This window comes from Myotis yumanensis, unplaced genomic scaffold, assembly GCF_028538775.1.
Source record: "Myotis yumanensis isolate MYYU_CA2020_CCGP unplaced genomic scaffold, mMyoYum1.0.hap1 SCAF_5, whole genome shotgun sequence".
In the NCBI taxonomy this organism is placed as follows: domain Eukaryota; kingdom Metazoa; phylum Chordata; class Mammalia; order Chiroptera; family Vespertilionidae; genus Myotis; species Myotis yumanensis.
In genome coordinates, this window is record NW_027223756.1 from 31,688,397 (window position 1) to 31,706,653 (window position 18,257).

Consider the following 18,257-nt stretch of genomic DNA (forward strand, 5'->3'; position numbering starts at 1 on the left):
GTGTCTGGCAAAGGGGAAGAAGGTGTGTTTTTATTCCCGCTGGGGGCTTCCTTGGGAGTGTGGACAGGTAATCTGGTCTGGAGCAGCTTTCCCCTGGGTCTTCCCAGAGCACTTTGCTGTGCGGAGAGCTGCTCCTTGCCACCGCCGTCCCGGGGATCCTCTGCAGACACCGGGAGCCCGGGCAAGAGCCGCCCTGGCTGGAAGCTAATCGAGTCCTGAAGGGGCCTCTGGTTTGATGGCCCAGAGCAGCTGGAGTGAGGGGAGCAGAGGGGAGTGTGGCATGGAGGCCGAAGAGGCAGAGACCGAAGTCAGGGAACCCCTGACGTCCCACGTGCTTGGGCCCAGTTAGAAGGACTGCTCTGTCCCCTCACCCCACCCCGAGATATCAGATGCAGGCACTTCTTTTCCAGAACCTTCCAACTAGGTGGGAAGTGGGCTTGGCCCTTCTGGGCACTTCTTTTTGGTGGGCAGTCAGCAGCAAACTCCTCTTTCCCAGGTACTAAATCTTAATATCCTATGAGATTGATGCATAAAGTATTGTAGACAGCAAGTGTGGAGCCACTTAGCGTTGGGGTAAATTCTCTTCCTGACGTGGCGGCCCTGGGGGCAACCATCAGCCAAATGAGAGGCCACACGGTGCCCCCCAGTCTCTGTTCTTGAAAAGATGTGCTCAGATGTGTCCTAAGACAGAAGGAATACATATAAAAACGGAAAGGTCTTTGTGTTTTTGGCGGTAAACTTTGCGGTAGCTAGAAAACTTCTCTCAGCAAATAGTTTTATTGAGCACTTACTATGCGCCTGTCCCATTTCAGGCTCTGAGGGGAATGGCAGCCTGGGCCTCAGAGCAATGGGGGAAGCACCAGTTCTAGCAGAGTGCGGCGGGGTGGGGGGGGGGGGGGGAGTCCTGTACCCATTCACCGGCTCCTGGAAGTGGAGACCCCTTGATATAAACAGTGCTTTAAAAAGGTGGGTGTATTCTGCTCTTACATCCTACTGACTAAGCAGGGTTCCTGGCCTGTACATAGAAGCCCAGTCACCAGGATGTGGGTAGGCTTATCAACCTCATCAGGCCCCTTCTAACGCCACTGTGTTCCTCCACCCGCCTTGCACTGCCCATCCCCCAACAGGGCCCTCGCCACTGGATGTCCTCGGGACAGAAGGGCCATGCATCCCGCTGGGCGGAGGCAGCCCCAGGAGAGGATGGACTGAGACTGTGGACTCAGGGCAGGGCCACCTGGGCTCGAATCCCAGCCCCACAGTTGTATGACCTTGAGCTTTTATTTTTCCATCTGTCAGTGGAGAGGATTCAGCATCATTTCATAGAACCAGTACAGGGCTCCTTAAGTAAGACAAAAGTGAACCTTTGTCATCCGTTTTCTGGGAAGATAAAGCCAGTCCTAGAAATCCAGCTTGTGGTATAACGTGAAGTCACGAGTGCTTTTGGTCTGAAAGGAAGTTAGGGTTGGGGCATGCCCTCTCTGGGGCTTGGCTACAGCAGACTTGGTGTCCCAAATGGTGAGCAAAGGGTTTTTATGTGGGTGCATACAGTTTCCATTGTGGCAACAAGTATTTCTTTAAGAAAATGAACCGTCCTCCGCCAGGGAAAGAAGAAACTATTGTCAGAGTCAGTTTGGGTTCCATCTCATGTACCTCTTGAGGGGAGAGCGGAGGAACCGAGGCGGCCCCTGGTGCCGTTCCCGTGCACGTGAGGCCGCTTCGGAAGGTCAGCAGTGCGGGACTGTGCCATCTCACTGCCGTCCTTTCACAATAGTTTCCCTAAGTCTCCAAGCGTAGTTTGCAGCACTGTTATTAGTTCTCTCACTCGCCCTGTGTGTGCTCTTCTTTCAGGCATACCCCGGTTTAAGTAAGTCTTGTAAATGAAAACCCATACTTACAGCACAGATAATTGAGCATTGGAGATTTGTGCCCCTTAAACATACTTTCCTTAGATGCTAACTTCTGGTTCTGTGCATTTTAAATTGTTTCACTTAAGCACCCCCTCCCCCCCCCACCACCACCATATTCCAGCAGAGTGCCACTGAGACCGCCCCCTGGGGGGGCGCAGCCTCAGGAAGGAGGGGTTCAGGATTGGTGCTGGGCTCCTCCCCGGGCAGGACATCCAGGCTGTGGCAGTGATGCGCCTTCCCTCCGCAGGGTTTGACACCAGCATCCTGCCCATCTGCAAGGACTCCCTGGGCTGGATGTTCAACAAGTTGGACATGAACTATGACCTCCTGCTCGACCACTCAGAGATCAATGCCATCTACCTGGACAAGTACGAGCCCTGTATCAAGCCTCTCTTCAACTCTTGTGACTCCTTCAAGGACGGCAAGCTCTCTAACAACGAGTGGTGCTACTGCTTCCAGAAGCCTGGAGGTAAGGCAGGAGGGAGGCTGGCCGAGCCCAGGGCAGCCATGCAAGCAGGACTACACTGGGGAGGCAGAGATTAGCAGGAAGAAGGACTTGGCTAGAGAATAAAGCCTCCAGCCCATTAAAGGCTCTTTTCTCTCATTTTCTTTCTATTTTTATCATGGTATTTTAGAAAACCCTAGAGCATAATCAAGGAGTCTGTTATTTCGAATTTTCCTCTTAATTATATTGTGCCTCAGCCTTTTCATCTGTAAAATGGGTATGGAAACCTTTGCGACATAATTCCCAAGATCACTGTGGGAAATTCCCATTGTCACATGAATTCCTATGTTCCCCTTAGAAAAAATCACGTGTCAGTTTCTGGGATAGTAGGATTTATACTGAGTATCTTAGACAAGGATATTGTGCTTATAAATAAACTCTGGCTAACTGAAGAAATAAAGAAGACAAGCTTTGAGGAATACGTGGACAAAACACAGGGGTATCTCATGTAACACGTCAGGAGAGCGAGCCTGCACTTGTGCAGATGAGGGACCAGAAGGCAGCTCAGGGATCCAGCAGGAGCTGTGAGACTCCCTGAGTGGTCTCAGGTCTGGCTTTATTTCTCTTTGTCTCGGCTGCGTGGATGGGGGCGGGGCAGCATGGGGTGCTGCCCAGGCCTGGTGGTCCACAGCTCACAGAACTAGCAGAAACTCGCTTCCAATCCCAAGCCCAGAGAAGTCTGGCCCAGCTTAGTTCAGGTCTCGAGGGTGACAGGATAACATACTATATGCATGGCTGTCCGAACCGACCCTGGGAAAGGAAGGGTATGATCATTGAGGCATTTAAATTGTATATGTGTTGCCCTGGCCAGTGTGGCTCAGTTGGTTGGGTGTTGTCCAGAGCACAGAGGGAATGCCGCTTTGATTCCCGGTCACAGCACATGCTGGGGCTGCGGGCTCCATGAGTGGTGGGAAATCAATGGAAATATTTTTTTTCAATTGTGTATGTTTGTGTGAATGCACAAACAGTACACATACAGCAGAAACTATAGGTAGGCATCACAGAAGAGCACTCAGTGAGAAGTACATACGTATGTTTGTAGAATTATATGATACATTCCTAAAAAACAGAATTACTGGTCAAAAGGACATGCACATTTTTAAGTTTGAGCAGTTTCCAATTTGCTCTCCAAAGAGGGCAATTTTTACTCTCATGAAAAAGTATACAAGAATACCTCTTGGCCCACGTTCTTGCCAAACCATGTGATCATCCTAGACTCCATTTCATCTCCCTTGTTATGACTTAGGTTGAACCTCTTTATGATTGTTTGAGACACTCTTCCGTTTCCTTGAAATGCCTAGTATTTTTCTATTGGGTTCTTGTGGGTGTTTGTTTGTTTTTAATAGGAATGATTCCTAAGGGTATTAGGACTGTTGTAGTCATACGTATTGCAAATGGTTTTTCCCAACTTCAGGTGTATTTTAGCTAGGGGTAAATGTTACATTTTAAGATAGGTTTCTCCATCTTTTATTTATGGCCTCTTAGCAGCCATAAAGCTTACATTATTAAGCTTAGGAAGTCATTTCCCACTTTAAGATAGTAAAGCCGTTCTCTTGTGTGTTTTCTTCACTGCCTTTGGGATTCTTTGTGTGTATGTTTGTTGAAATCTAGTATCACTTTAGACTTTTTGGTGGACAGTCAAGTGGGGTCCCAGCCCCCATCCTCCCTTCCACCCCTGTCAGAAAACGGGTGCCCAGTGGCTCTACCGACATTTATTGACTAACCCATCTTTCTCTTCCGATTTGAAATGCTTCCTCTAGCATAGAAAACTCCTATGTGTATATCTATCTATTCTGTCCTATTAACTGAACTATACGTTAGTTAGTTCTCAACTTTAAATTACATTGGTTTTACAGTGCGTTTTAATATCCAGTGGGGCCAACCTCCGCTGCCATTGATAACTTTCAGAATTTTTCTGGATATTTGCATATATTTGGAGCTTTAGAATCAGTTTATTCAATAAGAAAGTTCTTACTGGTTTCTTTTTAGAATCAGGCACAATTATATTAATATAGGGAGAACTGAGAGCTCTAGAACTGAATCATTCTGCCCAAGAACAGGGTCTATGGACCCGGGCGATTACCAGTTCTGTTCTCACAAACATTCTACTTCCTTGTGTTTGTTATTTCTCATTATATTGCCTCGCCGGTGGTTGTTTCAATATTAATTTGTTCTCAGCCACCTTACTAAATTCTCATTTTGTGTAAGTGGTTTTTCTGGTTGGTTTCCTTGGATGTTTCAGCTGTGCAGTCATACCATCTGCAAATAGTGCTGATTTTCTGTCTTCCTTCTCAATTTCCATACCTCATTTCTTTCTCTTTTCTAATCACATCTGCTGTACTTCCAAATTGATGTTAAATAATAGCCATGTTTTCTACTTCAATAGAAATGCTTGCAGCGGTTCAGCATGAAGCTTAGATTTGGGCCTCAGTTCCCACCAAGTCATGCGGCCTGAGCCAGGGTTCAGGTTTAGCCTGGTGAGCGCAGCCTCCCTGCTAACGCTTCCCCTGGACCTGTGGTGTCAGGGTGGGGCCGCAGCAGGCAGGCACCCTCTCAGCAGGACCCACACCTGCGGCAGGGTGAGTTGACAAGGTGATTTGTGGGAGTTCTTTTTTGTGTGGTTCTCCCTTTTTCTTAAGGAAATTACTTTCTTTTTTGTTAGGTCCCCACCATCTCTGTCCCTGACCCAGAACCAGTTCTGGGGTTTTCATTTTCCTTCCACATTTCATTATTATGTACTTGAGGCTAAATTTTTTTTTCAAAGATTTTCCTGGTCAGTAGACCTTCCATATCGATGTCTGGTGTTTCCATTATGGCTAATTTGTAGATAGTTCTACAATGAAGGATCTCAGTGCCTCTTTGGCCCAAGACAATTGTTAGAGCCACTTTTAAACTTTCATGTGGTAGGATTATTTGCTCACTGGTTTTGATATTATTCTCTTTAGTTTTATTACTGAGTTTGAGTTTTAGACTTTCCCCCCAAAACAATTCTCATGGGGAATGTATTCTTTGAATTAGTCCATGTGAAAATATTTCTGATTTTTTATTCAAAAACAAAGATGCTAACCATAGACTTCCTGGAGTTAGTTTCTTTTCTTGATACCTTGTTAAAACATTCTCCTAGCACTGGGTATAAGTACAGAACAATGGGAACCCATACCAGTTGTTCTCCCTTTTACGGGTGGTAGAACCATTTTGCCTGGAAGCCAAAGGATTCTTTCCCTTGAAGGGCCCGGGTTTCCTAGGACATGTCTCAGTTTCTCTCGGTCCACATCACTCGTCTGAGCGATGCTGTGTTCCGCTGGATTACCCTCTTCTCGGGAGGACTGGTTGCAGGTGGATGCTGCGTATCAACCCTGGAGCTTCAGACAGAGCCTTTGTTTCTCTCATTGCTCGTTGTCCTCTTTCTCTGTCACTTTCATCCTTGACCCTTTGTGTCTGTGCATTAAACCCTAGCCTTACCGTCTCCTTTCCGTGAGAACCCCTGACCACAGAGGGAGATCTGTGTTTTGACTTTCACTGGCTCAGCAGCAAACCTGTTCTGTGGCGACTCTTCACCTGGAGTTTGTTCTTTCCTCTGTTTCCTGCAGCAATGTTTAGCAGGCCTCAGTCCGATTTATTTTTCCTTACCTTTCAGTAAGTAGAATTTTTAAAATCACTGCCACACAATTTGAGGGAGAAGCCTTACGGTATGAATCCTGTTTCAAGGACACTGTCTGAGATGGTGGATCTTCCTGCTTCTCTCCAGGGCAGTCTTCCAGGGCCCACGGCTGCTGCTCTGTCCTGCTCGTCACAGAGAGGAGCAGTCTATTTGCTGAGTGCCTTACATGGTTGTTGTAAAGATTAAACTAATGAAGATGCAAAGTTCTAGGACATTGTCTGGTACATTCTAAGAATTCAGTAAATGTTCATTATTTATCACAGTAAACACCAATTTTAATCATCACAGATGGAATTTGTTTTCCCTTTTCTTTGTTGTTTTCTGTTGGTATCTTAAACCCAGAAGTAAACACAATGTACTTTAGAGCCAGTTTCTCTTGGGGAACAACCAGAGGCCTGGTGGTGCTGTGGGACCTGCAGGGAGATAGATGGGACCAGGTGCTGTCCAGGCCCCACACCTGCACTAGAGGTAGTCCAGGTCCCTGGGGAGTAGAGCACCTCTGTCTGTGCCCAGAGGACCCTGAGGACCTGTACGGCCTCCCAGAGGCACAGGACCTGCACAGGTGAGTCGTGGGAAGTCTTAAGAACTAGGGAGGTCACCTTTCTTTGGGCTTGAATGGAAGAAAGTTCTCCAGGGAGTAAAAGAGTATGACACCCTTTTATATGCCCTGCTTAGCCATGTGGCTCCCTCATCGAGAACTGATGGTTCTGTGCTTGCTCATAACAGCCTATCCATACTAATAAAAGAGTAATATGCTAATTAGACTGGATGTCTCTCTGAACAAAGCCACAGTGGCGGGGGCCAAGGCAGAGGTGGTTAGGAGGATCAGGCTGGCAGGGGAGAGCAGTTAGGGGCAACCAGGCAGGCAGAGCGGTTAGGGGTGATCAGGCAGGCAGGCAGGTGAGTGGTTAGGAGCCAGCGGTCCTGGATTGTGAGAGGGATGTCGATTGCCAGTTTAGGACCGATCCAACTCGGGCCTTAACCAGTAGTCAGACATCCCCCAAGGGGTCCAAGATTGGAGAGGGTGCAGGCCAGGCTGAGGGGGACCTCCCCCCCCCTCCCCCACACACACATGAATTTTGTGCACTGGGCCTCTAGTATTTTATAATTGAGGCTCAGAGACTGATACACATGCCCAAAGCACTCAGCTGAAAGTTACGCTCACTGTCTCTCTGGATGGCTTGTGCATCCTCCTAACTGTCCTGCGAGGCCTGTTGTACTCTCCTGGGTAGTAAGCCATGAGGTACAGTCTCCTCCGCTTCCTCTCCATAGCACGACCCGGCATTGGTGCAGTGTCTGTCCCCTTCCCTCTGGTTAGCTGGTCTGTGATTCTGAACACATGCCCACTAGGAAGCTTCGGTCCTCAGCTCATTATTGACTTCCCTATGGAAAGTCTGTTAGCAAATCACCTCTTAGACCCCTGGTATTTGCTTGAGATGGTGGTGGGAAGAAAATTTCTGGTCAAGAAGCCCCCAAGTACTATTTTAAGTACCTTGTGGTATGAGTTTTGTATTTTTAATTAGTAGCACTCTAGCCTGGATTTGTTTTGCTGCGTAGTAACAGCAGGTGCAGTAACCCACTCCCAGGTGTGCTGCTGTCTGTGTTTCCTGTCAGGAGGAAGGCCAGTTGCTAGGAATGATCCCTGACTTACATACGCTCCGTTGCAGGTCTCCCTTGCCAGAATGAAGTGAGCAGGATTCAGAAGCTGAGCAAGGGGAAAAGCCTGCTGGGTAAGTACAGTTTCTTGCCACTCATTTCAACAACCAATTAGAGCAACATGTCTCTTGCAGTGATAGTGAGCACAGCAATGGTTATTCAGTTAGGGACCCGCGTTTCATGAAGGAAATGCCTCACTGTACCCCGTACAGGTCTCTCCCAGGCAGCTGGTACTCAGCCACATCAGCTGGGCCCAGCATGAGGGCCGGTGAGTCGGCTGAGAACTAGTGAGAGGAGAGGCCAGGCTGGTGGGCAAGCCTGCCAGGGCTGGAGTCTCTCCCCTCGCCTTGGGCTCCAGGGAATCTCTGCTTTTTCTTCTCTCAAGCAGAGCCCTTGAAGGGACCGCTCAAGTGTTCCTTCCAGCTCTAAAACAATAGAACTTCCTGTATTCCCCAGATCAAGCTGCCCGTTCAAGGAGGAGATGAGCCATCCCCCCTTCTAGGACTATCAGCTAGGACTCAAGGACGTGCATGTACGTGAGCATATTTCTTTCCCATGCTCACGTGATCCCTGGAAAAGAAGTATAAGGTGTCTGGTCTGGACACCACACATTGCTTCTCTTTCCTTTGTCTGAATGATAAGGTGGAAGCAGGTGGGTTGTGTGATTTCCCAGATGTGCAGGTCTGGCCAAGGCAGCCCACGCTCCCTCTAGCTCCACAGTAGCCCTGAAAGGGTGGGTACACCTCATTGTTGGAAAACAGGAGTAAGCATTGCTTTCCTTTTTTTTTAAAAGCAACTGACCAGCTGCAGCAATAACTCAGGATTATTCTTATTAAGCATTCAGGGGCAGCGTGTTCCCTAAGCAGCTTTCCATTTCAGAGGTTTATTTACCTGATGGAAATGGGCAGGTTTTTCATAGATTGTTGATGAGGCTCTCTGTGAACTCTGTTTCTCCTCTTGATACCTCAGAGTACACACTCCTCCCTCCCACTTTTGAAAATTACTTATTTCACTGCTTGCCTCAAACTCTGCACACCTGACTCTCCAGAGTTGGGAATTTGACCTGTCTGGTCCTAGGTTCTTCTCCCATGTAAGCACAGGAGGGCCTCTTTCTGACCTGAAGGCCAAGTGGAGAAACCCCTTCCTCCCACAGGCCTTCCCGTGGGACCAGTGCTTACTGACCTGATTCCTCCACGTGGCAGGTCACTTGGGGCTGAGTGATGTGCCCAACACCCACAGGTAGTTATAGAGCTAGAATAACGCTGTTTTTAAAGTAGGTTTTCCACTGGGTGTGGATATCTCTTTAACTGCTTCATTAATTCATAATGCATCAGACATAAGACGTGGTCTGAGATAACATGTGGCATCTTCCACTCTCCTAGCTCACATACTTGAAATGCCTACTTCTCTCTGGACATGAGTTCACCTAGTTTCAAAGCTTACTTTCTATCACATCTCCCCACGCACGGAGATTACTCTGGCTGACTCATAGAAATACCACTTATCTGCTTACAATTTATTTTCCACATGATGAAATCTTCTAATATAATACATTGTATTCAGGGGCATTTCAATTTTAAAAAATAGACAAAACAAGCAACAACAAATTCTAATCCATTATAATCACTGCCATTATAATCCATTATAATTACTTAAAAGAGGGGTCATCCTGTCACACTGTAGGTGTAGAGCAGCATCTGCCTCCTGCCCACCCGGGGCTCAGCCCAGTGTTTTGTTGGTTTATTAGGCACCTGTTTTCCAACTGCAGCTCGAAGAGCAACCATGTTTCTCTAGCTCTCTGCTTGTCCTCCTTTGCAGGTCCTATTTGAGCAACTGTGCATGAATCTCTCTGCATTTTGGTAACTGAAAGCATCTATTTTTTCTTTCTCCTGCTCCCTGAAGACTTGGGGTGCTGAGAGAGTCCCTCAGTTGGAGTGTGGGCACTGCCTCTCTGACTGCAGCATCAGCAGGCTTGCCTATCACGTAGGGATGGTTTTCTGGGGGCCCTTGCCCATCCCTGATGCTGAGGAGCCAGCTGCACTGTGTTTACAGTAGTCTCTCCAGTCAGCTGGATCTGGGCTCAAACCCAGGTTCCAGTAGTAAGAATCTCTCCCTCTCTTGCCACACTTCTTTCCGGGGTCTATGTCATCAAGTATGAGGTAAATTTAAAAAGGTACTTAGTCTAAAAAAAATCAGAAATAAAACTAGGGAGTAGGAAACCACAATAGCGAGCAGAAGCCTGTCTTCACAGGGTTGATGCAACCAGTCCACTCACTCAGGAGAACCCCCCATAGGAGACAAGCACAGTCATCAGACAGGCACCCTAAGAAAAACCAAAACTAAACGATCATACAGATTATCTGCAGTTAAGTAAGCATCAGCTTAGCAATGCTGACTGAAGAAATCACATCTCCAAGTGCTGAGAGGAAACCGCTTGGAACCTGGAATGCCAGCTTACCCACGAGCATGCTCAAGCGTGATGACAGCAACGTGCCCAACCCCAGGCGTACTGAATCTCACTCGGCTGATCAGCTCTGCAGAAGAGAAATAATCCCAGAGGAATTAACTGTGAGAAAAGATATGCAGCTAAACCTACATAAATATGCTATAAAATGTTTTGATAGCAAGCTGAATTTAAGATTTCAGAGTGTTGGTGGCAGTGAGAAAAAGTGGTAAAAATGTTAAATCTCTGATTTGTTCAGGAAGAAAACAAAACATAGATGAACTTTAGATCTTACAAGTAAAAATACGCTTCTCTGGGAAATTTAAGGCTAACAAGATAAACCTATAGAAGAAAATCATGGAATACATAAAATGTAATAATTTCAACACAAAGCACAAAAGGGGGAAATAAAAAATAGAAAACACAAAGTAGAGTGGTAGAAATAAGAGCAAGCCTATCTGTAATAATAATAAATATGAATGGATCTAACTCAGAGACTATTGATTTGCATTTTTGAAAAGAGAGCTACATATAAAACACAGAAACTTGAAATTAAGACAGTAAAGACTCATTGTTATAGCATTGTTAAAATCTGACAGAAACAACCACTTTGTTTGGAATTCTAAAAGTAAAGACAGTATCATCTTGCTGAAATGTGCCTTTTAATATGTGACATCATCAATTGGTATACCCATGACTAAAACAAAATTGCAAGGAGGAATTGTCATATTTATAAATAGAAACTTTAAATATAGCTCTCTCCTTAAAACTTACAGTTCAGGTAGGCAGAGAGAAGAATTGAATAGCATGATTAATTAGCATCCATATACATGTATTCCTTTACATCAGCATATAAATTAGTCTTTTCAAACACACATGAAATACTTGCCACAGATCATGCCAAAAAAGAAAACTCAACCAATCTCAAAAACCATCACAGACCAAATTCACTTGCCACAACCCAATAAAAGTAGAAGTCAAAAATGAGATTGTTAAAGCCCCATACATCTGGGTTTTAAAAATAAGTAATTACTCAAATGTGAAATACAATATAAACTACAAAACATTTAGAACTGACTGAAAAGGAAGGCACTGTGTACCAAAATTGGAGGGAGGTAACCACAGTGAAACTTAAGAGGCATATTCATACCTTCAAATGCATTTATAAAAAACACAACTAACAAAACTTACAAAACAGGAAGCTTTAGGAACACCACCACAAGCTGAAATGATTACAACTACAGCAGAAAACAATGACGTAGACCAACGTTGCCAATATGAAAGGCTCAAATGCTACTGTGAATTTAGAAGTGGGGTGTAACCTCAGATATAGAATACTGTAAACACAGTGGATCTGGGGTTGGGCCCAGGAATCTCTTTTCTGAAACATTTCCAGGCGATGTTGCAGCAGCCAGTCCTATGTGAACACTTCGAGAGCCACTGCTATCAACCAATTCATAACAATGATGAAAACCTACTTGAAACAGACATTACCATATCTGAGACAGAAAGAACCAGGAGACCCAACTGGATTAAGAAAACCATGAAATTAATTTAAATCAGAATGCTACTCATTACCCCAATATGCACCAGGCCCAAAATATTTTTATGAAAGAGGTCATTCTCATTTTACATAAAATGTCTAGAGTATGGAAAAAGAGAAAAATACCCTAATTTTATGAATTCATTAGTTTGATACAGAAATAGCAGAAACAAAATTAAATGCCTCTATCACACACTAACAACAAATTATCTGAAACAGTAGTAAAGTTATCCCATTAACAGTAACACAAATAACAATAAAATACTTAAGAATAAATTTAACCAAGGAGGTGAAAGAGCTCTATTCTGAAATCCATGAGATATTAATGAAAGAAAACAAAGGCATGGTAGAATCAAAAGGTATCTTGTGCTCTTTTTAATTATTAATTAGAAGAACTAATAATACTACCCAACACCATCTACCTATAGATTCAGTGCAGTCCCTATCAAGATTCCATTGGCATTTTTTACAGTTGAAAAAAACAAAACAATCCTAACATTTGTATGGAACCACAAAAAAACCCCCAACAGCCAAAGCAATCCTGAAAAAAAAGAGCAAAGCAGCAAGCATCACACTTCTGATTTCAAGTTATATTGTAAAGCTGTAGTAATCAAAACCAGGTGGCATAAAAACACACACATATAGACCAATGGAACAGAACAGAATCAAGAGCCCAAAAATAAACCTGGAGCAAGTCCTAGGGCCCTGTAATCTTGACTAAGTAATAACCAACCACCCGGTTCTCTCATGCTAGCCCTGGAGCAAGTACCGCACCTGCCGCGCAAGCCCTCTCCTGAGTCTCAGCCGGCAGTACCCCTGAGTGTCTCTCCTTCTCTGATCCCCCCCAGGAACATTCATACCCCACTGTAACGAGGAGGGCTACTACAAAGCCACGCAGTGCCACGGCAGCACGGGCCAGTGCTGGTGTGTAGACAAGTACGGGAACGAGCTGGCTGGCTCCAGGAAGCAGGGCGCTGTGAGCTGCGGTGAGTATCAGCCCGCAGTGATCTCTGGTACCCATCGGTCCTTGCTGTGTTAGGATCTGAGTGAGTAGAAACATTTCAACAGGCGGCTGGTCTACAGTGAGCGGCATTACCTGTGAAGTTAGTCTTGGGTGGGAAATGGACAAGCTTGATGTAGCCAACCCCTTAGGCCCAATTGACATGAGTATAGCCGGGACCTGTACTCAAGGAGACAGAACAACCCTGAAATTGCATGAGACTGTACATAGCTTGTTGTTTGAGTGGCCGGTACTCACTGTGGCCACTGGGCTGGAGAACAGTTTTTTTAATATACATATATTTTTTAATGATTTTTTACAGAGAGGAAAGGAGAGGGATAGAGAGTTAGAAACATCGATGAGAGAGAAACATCGATCAGCTGCCTCCTGCATACCCCCTACTGGGGATGTGCCCGCAACCAAGGTACATGCCCTTGACCAGAATCGAACCTGGGACCTTTTAGTCCAAAGGCCGACGCTCTATCCACTGAGCCAAACCGGTTACGACGGGAGAACAGTTTTTGACAGTCAGGACCCCTTGCCGGCTAAGAACAACATAGGTTGCCTTCACTTCTCAATCAGGATCATGAACCTCCCGAGAAGGTAGCAGCATCTCGGGCATTCCGGGCTCCCACAGAACAAAGCTGGGGTCTGTGCTGTGTGGATCAGCCCCAGCTGGGCAGGGATGCTCCACGTTGGAAAGGGAAGTGCCTGGGTCAGCCCTACAGTGAAGGCAGGTGCAGGGAGCCCCTGGCATGGCCATGTGTTCAGCGGAAACTCACCTCGGCCTCTCCTCCTTCCGCATGAGCAGAAGAGGAGCAGGAGACCTCGGGAGACTTCGGCAGCGGCGGCTCCGTGGTCCTGCTGGACGACCTGGAGGACGCGCGGGAGCTGGGGCCGAAGGACAAGCTGGGGAGGCTGCGGGCGCACACCCGGGCGACAGAGGACGACGAGGATGAGGACGACGACAAGGAGGACGAGGTCGGCTACATATGGTAGTGCCCACGGGGAAGAGGACACGGCCGGCACAGACTGCAAGTCACTTCCTGTTCCTGCATTTGTATCTAAGACTCCGCGGCACCAAGGTCTCTCCTCCCTGCTCTCCAGCCGACCTCCGATCCGGACGACTCCTGTTCCCAGAGCTTTCTGATTGTGCACACGGCTCTGTGGGAAGGAAGGTGTTGTTTTGTGTTTAGACGGGACTGGCTGCTGAAGGAGCGCCTCCTTCCCTCCCATGAGACTTGTCCAACGAGCATGTGATTGACGTGGGATTCTGACGGTGCAGGGAGCCCCGCCCTCTCAACACCAAGACCCTTTCTGACTCCCCACACCAGTGGTTGTACAGCATGGTTCCCGCCTTACGGTGTCTAAGTGCTTTTCTTATGTCTCGTAGATGTCGTGGAAAACACACCACACTCCTTTATCCCCCTGCGCCCGCTGCCCCTGCTGTTTGTTGCTAAAAATTAATTACTCCCATCACTGTATCTGGCTTCCTACAAACAACGGCCTTAATTCAGTCAAGAATCCTTTTGGGCAACTGGTTTTCTTTATTAAAAATGGTGTCTGGACGCTTCTCTGTGTGTGTGTGTGTAAATATGTACACATGGACAGAGAGACTGTAAGCCAGGCTCACACCCGCTCAGAAAACTGTTTGGCTGTCTATTAAACATTCATTTGAAAACAATGACCAATTTGTCAGCCTGTCCAACCTGGATCACAACTCCGGAATAAAGTGTCTCCAAGCCCGTGTTTGCACTGACACTTGGCACTGGCAGCTGCAGGCGGAGGAGGTTCCTTCCCGCAGCCTGTTTGACTTGGATGGGCCTCTGTCTGCCGAATCACTTGTCCTGCACAAGCCGTGCGGCTCCATGTGGGCAGCTTCACAAGCCATCTCTCTCATTCCACCCAAAGCCCTGGGCGCAGCATCCTGTCTGCCCAGGGCCCCGCCTCCCCTGCCTACCAAGGGCTTTTCTAAGGCATGTCCAACATGCCCCTGCTCGCTGACAGACAGTACACGTAATTCTTAGAAGAAAATTTGGGATTCTGAACTCCAGGTTTAGCTTTTGCCCCCAATTCCATCCACAAATCATGATGAGAGACACAGTAGTACAGGATCCCCCCCAGAGGCCTAGAAAGAGCTTCAGAGTAGCACATGGAAGTGAGGGTTGGACTTTTCGAGCGAGTCCTGTCTCCACACCCTCACCCACATCAGTGTCAAGGTCCTAAGGAAGAAAGCCCTTCACCATCTGTGCTTCTTTCCCTAAATAAAATTTGGTGGGGTCGTCATTGCCGTGGTCTCCCCAATCCCCCTCCCCCCCCCCGCCCCCGTCGGGCTGGCCCAGACTCCAGGATGAGTACCAAAGAGCAGTCTTCAACGTGGCCCATGTAGTTCAGTGAAGGCCCTTCAGCGCCATCCACCTGGCTGCCCCACCAGCCACCCAGCAAGGCTCTCTACCAAACATTTGTTTTTCTTCCCTTCCCCATAAGCTCCAGCTAGTCCACAAAAAGACTTAAACTCAGGCAAAAAATGTATTCAGCCAAACCATGATCGCAGTGGCAGCTGACCAACTGTCCACCCCAAAATGCCCATTTCTTTGTACTTTTCCCACCCACCTCAACTAGCCTTTTCCAACCTGGACAAAGTGGCATTAGTCTCAGATGGGAAGTGAACAAGCCTGATGTAGCGAATCCCTTAGGCCCGATAGATGCAATGATAGCCAGGACCCTAGGTCCTAGATGTAGGGAGGCTACACACAAGCTGGGTATTCAGATCTCAACTCCATCACCTCCCTGTCAATATTATTTTCCTAACTTGCACAAAACTTTGAGATCATAATATAGAAAACGGGTGTTTAATTGCAGCTAAATTACAAGAGAGTATATAAAAGAAGACATTAAAAAAAAATCTCAGTTTAGACCCTCAAAGAAAACCATTGTTACTGTCTCCTCCGAGCTTCGGACAATCCACGAGAGAACAAATTAAAATCAACAAATTGACTTCCCTTAGAGGAACTAATTATCTTATGACAAGTGTCAAATTAAAGATGACACTTAAAGCTCCTTGACATTAACTTAATGATGGAGAAGAGTGCTCAGGAGTCAGTTCCCAGGAAGGTGCTGAGATGCTCATTTTCAGAGGCATTCCAAGAAGATATTTGATTCATTAAAATATGAAATAAGAAGCCCTCCTACCAGGAGAGCCCCAGGACAGCGGAGGAGCCCCATTAGCACCACTTCTCGTGCCTCACATTGGCCTGGCAGCGTTACATTCTTTAAAATATTTAATGATTTTTACTTGTGAAAAGCACTGAAGATTAGATTTTTTAGTTACTTTAGCCTTAGAAGGAGAATTGTTACATCCTTTCTTTGGCAGGAGTCCTTTAGCTAGTGACAAGGTATCCATAAAAATTATTATAAAAATACATCTAGTCCCTTGTTTGAGACAGGCATTGAATCCTCACTCATTTTTGGAAACTTCTTTGTTAATAGTTTTATTCTTATTCCATAAATACTTCTCTTATTTAATACCATTTCCTTAGCATCCCAACTTAAATCCCAGAATTTTCTCCCATCATGCTTAGGTGTCTGCCACATCAATGTCTTTTTGTTTCCACAGATATTCTAGGCATGGAAGCCCCTTCATACAGAATGTGAGGTTTTGGATCAGTTTCCCCTCTTGGGGCCCATTCCCCAGGCCCAGCAGGGAATGACCATGCCTTGCCCAGGTCTGCCCTCTGCCTCTCCCAGGATTCCATTCTTTTGTTTTCACGTTGGCCACGCTGTACAGTAACACCCCAGAGCCCTTTCTACAGTGAGTGGTTTTGGTCTTTTTATACCTTTTTCTCAAAGTCGCTGATGTGTGTCCCTGTTCAGTGTGTAGCATTGTAACGAAAGCCACCAAATCCCAAGTGTCAGTTTGCTGTCCCTCTTGTAGGTGAAATAGTGATGTAGAAAACTAGTAAATTCTGAATGCTTTTCGACGTAGACTTATCTGGAATGTGAACATGACTCTTTGGTTAATAGTAACTGCTTAACTGTAGTCCCGAGTAGGTGCATTTCTGTCTGTCTCAGTAAATTTTAATTTGTCTGCAACATCTGCGTGTGTGTGCTCTGTTAGCTTGGATGTGAACTCACAGCGTGTCCACACGGGATCTCTGGGAAGTGTGGGCGGACGGGCGAGCCAATGCAAGCCCCAATGTCCCAGTTTCTGGACAGGGAGGGAGGAGGACCTGCTGGTGGTCCTACCTGGCCTGCCCCTCTCAGCGAACCTGGAACCTCCAGCCCTAGCACTCAATCTAAACCAGCGGTTGCCAACTGGTGGCCTGCGGACCACTGGTGGTCCATGAGGTCCGAAAGGTTGGCGACCACTGGTCTAAACTACATCACCTGCCCCTCCTTCTTGCTGCTTTCACCTCTCTTGGGCTTCAACTTTGCTACTTAGTCCTTACCTATGACATTTCACTGTTGTCCTGCTTATGACCTTAAACTTTTTCTACCTACTCCTTCCTTTCTCTGTCATTCCCCAATTCTCCTAAAAAAAAAAAATCATCCCTCCCCTTTCCAGGGACACTGAGCTCTCCTGAGTTCATGAATTAACACGAGATGCTTGTTAAAGCACCCAGGAGGAACGGAATTCTTTCCTCTCCACTTTTATGCACATTAAGGCCAGTGTGTCTATGACTTAGAGGCCCAGTGCACGAATTCATGCACAGGTGGGGTCTGGCTGGCCCAGCCCTGATTGGGGCTGATCTGGGCCAGACCAGCTGAGGGGAAGGGACACAGGAGGTTGGCCGGCCGGCCCACTGCCTGGTCAAACTTCCAGTCAAGGGGACAATTAGCATGTTAGGCTTTTATTGTATAGGATTATACCCCAAATGAGAAATTGCACCATGGGCTGGGGTACAGACTATCTTATGAATGACTCAATTCTTTTACCCCATGGACTGGGTTGCACAGACAATCCACAGATAGACTGTTCACGGAAAGGTGCTCCGTAAACCCGCCAGCTAACTAACACCAGGGGAATGATGGCCAATCTGAAGCTTCGGAATGGCTGCCCGTGCATTAAAGAGAAGCCAGCACTTGCGGACACAGCCACAGTCCTCCCAGCACAGCTGAGACAGCTGAGCCTCTGTGGTGCCACCTAGGCTTGTCCAAGGCAGTTCTCCCATTTTAACTAATACCCTGTGGGCAAAAGGTCACAGCGCCTTCCCACAATTCCCAGCCAGTTCTGTCAGTTGTAAGATTTTCTTTGACAAATCGGTTCAAGGAAAGAGGCAGATTTCAAAATCTATTCAGTCAACAAACTTTATAGATTTTATTAGATGTTGGATAGACAAATGTCACTATGGGCAGGACCCCATTCAGTTCTAGGAATATAAACGTAAATAAACCCCGGTGCCTGCTCTGTGACGTTATCTCCTGGAAAATAATAGACAAATAAGTGACTGGGACAGTATAGGTCGGTGGGTATCACATTGACCCAAAGGCTCCTGCGCCTTCTTATAGCTTGTCTTTCTTAATTCCTTTCCCCCCTCATTCC

General features: G+C 46.6%; 1 protein-coding gene across 1 annotated transcript in view; it reads left to right on the forward strand.

The window, feature by feature from the left end:
* The window catches only part of SPOCK1 (SPARC (osteonectin), cwcv and kazal like domains proteoglycan 1), a 470,635-nt gene extending 456,352 nt beyond the window's left edge, over positions 1–14,283 (forward strand). The window contains exons 8-11 of the mRNA XM_070414948.1: positions 2,155–2,376; positions 7,741–7,803; positions 12,564–12,701; positions 13,527–14,283. Of these exons, the coding sequence (XP_070271049.1) occupies positions 2,155–2,376; positions 7,741–7,803; positions 12,564–12,701; positions 13,527–13,714 (611 nt within the window). The 3' untranslated portion in view covers positions 13,715–14,283. The remainder of the gene's footprint in view (positions 1–2,154; positions 2,377–7,740; positions 7,804–12,563; positions 12,702–13,526) is intronic.
* Positions 14,284–18,257: the final 3,974 nt, after the last annotated feature.